At 61.3% G+C, this 3,140-nt stretch overlaps 1 protein-coding gene across 1 annotated transcript in view; it reads left to right on the top strand.

The window, feature by feature from the left end:
• CIBAR2 (CBY1 interacting BAR domain containing 2) overlaps nt 1-3,140 on the top strand; it is an 8,921-nt gene that overhangs the window by 5,233 nt on the left and 548 nt on the right. Inside the window, exons 7-8 of the mRNA XM_077754218.1 lie at nt 2,073-2,186; nt 2,590-2,691. Coding sequence (XP_077610344.1) covers nt 2,073-2,186; nt 2,590-2,691 — 216 coding nt within the window. The remainder of the gene's footprint in view (nt 1-2,072; nt 2,187-2,589; nt 2,692-3,140) is intronic.

Raw genomic sequence — 3,140 nt, 5'->3', positions numbered from 1 at the left:
TACCCGGGGGGGGGGGCGGGGAGGGCAGGTTAATTGTACTTTCAATCCGCTCATTAATCCAACAAATGGTAAATACACACCTAATGTGTGCTGGATGCCGTGCCCAGTGCTGGGATGCCACAGCCAGAAAAGGAAGGCCCCTGTCCTCATGGAGCCGACACCCTGGGGAAGCCCCATGACGCAGGCCATTCATTAGGGAGTGAAGAGCGTGGGGTGCAATGTGCTGTTCCATGTGGCCCCCGCGACGCGGGGCGCCACAGGGCACGCACACAGGGGGCGCAGCAGGGCGCCTGGCTGCCATGTCCCCTGCCGGTCCCAGGTCCAGGGCCTGGCACTCCGCACTCAGTACATGTGTGCGAAATGAACAGACGAGCGAGGAACGCACAGCCCCGCTCGGCATCTGGGTGCAGGCAGGACTCGAACTCACAGCAGACCCACATCGGGCATCTGCTGTGTGCGAGGCCGGTGGGTTTATACCCGCGAGGGTTCAGCACGACACTCTTGGGCTCCACAGTTAGGGCCAACAAACGCACGCGGTTTAAAACGGGGGCCCTTTAAACTTCGGGGATGAAGTGTGCGAGGCGCGGGTCCAGGCGGCCCCCAGCAGGCCCTCCCCTTCTGAAAGAGGAAAACGCAAACCATGTCAGAGCCGGAAGGAGCGACGGCCGCCGCATAAGGTTCAGGTCACATTCCTAACACCGTGATCAGTGTAACAACGGCGCCCTGGCTCCTGTCACGGCTGTGAGTGACGCCTTCGTACACGGGTTGACGCGGCCAAGCGAGCAGCCCACCCTCCTGCGGGGCCGCCGCAAACCCAGCTCTCCCGTGGGCCCACCCTGGCGGGTGGCACAATCTGCATTCTGACAAACTCCGCGCCGCTGACTGGGGGACACGGACAGAGTCTCACGGGGCTCGGTGAAGGGGGCCACGCGTGTCCCTGCGGTGCAGGTAAGGTCGCTGCGGGGCAGAGAGGCCACAGGCCCGTGCGTGGCAGAAGACGACCACCTCCTTGGCCACCAGGCCAGCCTCCCAAGGGCAGAAGGGAGGGGCGGGACGCAGGTGTGCCCGTCACTGCCTGGGCCCGGGCCCCTCTCCCCTCTCCCCTCCTGTGCTGGCTGGGGACTTCCTCTGAGCTGCCCCCTCACCAGGCGCTGCGCTGTTGACATGGTGTTTGCACACCGCAGGCTCCTCCTGCGGCACCAAGCCTGAGTCCTGCTGGGGCCCAAAGCAGAGTGGGAGCCTCTGCTAAGGCCCGGCACATAGTAGGAACTTACGTGAGGCCCGGCACACATTTGGAGTTTATGTGAGGCCTGGCAAAGCCTGGCACAGTCTGTTGCACAGCAGGAGCTTATGTGATGCCTGGCACATAGTAGGAGCTTATGTGAGGCCTGGCATACAGTAGGACCTTGTGTGAAGCCCGGCTCACAGTAGGACCTTGTGTGAGGCCTGGCACGCGGCAGGAGCTTGTGTGAAGCCCGGCTCATAGTAGGAGCTTGTGTGAAGCCCGGCACACGGTAGGAGCTTGTGTGAGGCCCGGCACACAGTAGGAGCTTGTGTCAGGCCCAGAGCAGGGTAGGAGCCCCCACGGGGGCTGGCGCACAGTGGGAACTCTGTTGGAGCTTGCTGAGCTGAGCTGGACCAGCTGATCTAAAGAAGCCAGTGTCTCCGTCACACAATGACGTTTTGACGAGCCGGCTTATCCGGTTGCGAGTTCTCTCCCGGAAGACCCCTCACGCCCCGTGGTGACAGGGGTCCGTTGACCTGCAAACACCTGTCCTTGGAGAGAAGCAGAGAGCGTGCGGTCGAGCCCAGGGGACAGGGCCGAGCAGAGCGTGGCCCTTAGAGAGTCACCGAGAAGCGGGTCCTCAGCATTTCTGGAACAATTCCTGTGCAAGCAGCTTTTGCATGGGAACGTGTGGCCTGTTCCAACAGAAATGAAAGTGACGCTGTGGCCTCGGACCGTCCCCTGAGGACAGCGAACAGTCCCCACCCCCTTTCCCCAAGGCCCAGACGGCCCCAGGGCTTCCCTTCTGAGAGCGCCGTGCGTGTGACTCCTGCTTTTCTCCCCACAGAGAATTTTCTCAGACTTTGTCACTATTGAGATGGTCTTCCACGCCAAGGCGGTGGAGGTATATTCCAGTGCCTTCCAGACCCTGGAGAGCTACGACCTGGAGACAGACCTCGAGGTACAAATCTCCAACACCTGCTGTCTATCTGATTCTGTGGGGCTGAATTTGATTTCCGTTGTCTTGATTCAGAAGCAGTGTTTATGGCAACATTTTACAGCTGTTGTCATTCTGAAGACTCACTCTGATGAATCCCATTAAATATCTGCCCCTGGGGCTCCTGGGGGGCTCAGGCGTTTATTAGGCGTCTGGCCTCAGCTCAGGTCATGATCTCAAGGTTCGTGAGATTGCGCCCCGCATCAAACTCTGCTCTGACAGAGCGGGNTGGGACGGTAACACCCACTTACTGGGCTACTGCAGATTACACAGGGAGCTCGCACACAGGACCCGGCACGGGTGGGGGTGGTGCCGGCCGTGCGCCACCTTCTTCCCACCCCCAACCCTCCCGCTCTCTCCTCCACAGGATTTCAGAGCCAAGATGCACGGGGTTTACGGACATCACGACGCTCGGCCACTCAGGGACACCGTCTCCTCCCCAGCTCTCCCGTGGTCTCTTCCTGGCCAGGTGAGCCTGGTGGGGGCGGGGGGAGACCACTAATCCCGTGACAAAGGGGAGGCCATCTGAGAATGGGCTGCTTGGCGAGCAGGCTGACCCGCCCCGGGGTCTGGCCTGGACCTGCCTGCACGTCAGCCAGCACGCGTCCTGAGTGCCCCCTAGAGGCGTCCTGAAGTATGTGGGCCCGGGAGGCGAGGGCTCTGCCCAGGCCATGCCTGTGTCCCAACCCTGGGATGCCCACGGGCTTCAGAAGCCCGAATTTCTCAGGTTTTAGGAAAGTTGTGCGGTACCTAGACTCCGTGTCACCCTAATGAGCGCCGCAGAGTGCACTTCCGGTTCCGCAGGAAAACCTCTCTGCGCTCACCCAAGTTAGATAAACAAGGACTCTAAGAGGGTTAGTCACCCAGGGAGTAGGGGACAGGCGGGGGGTGGGGGGGGCTCCCACAGAGGAAGGTTGA

This window comes from Crocuta crocuta, unplaced genomic scaffold (genome assembly GCF_008692635.1).
Source record: "Crocuta crocuta isolate KB4526 unplaced genomic scaffold, BGI_CrCroc_1.0 scaffold61, whole genome shotgun sequence".
Taxonomy (NCBI): Eukaryota; Metazoa; Chordata; class Mammalia; order Carnivora; family Hyaenidae; genus Crocuta; species Crocuta crocuta.
Note: the sequence above shows the minus strand (reverse complement) of the source record. Positions and strands in the feature narration are given on the sequence as shown.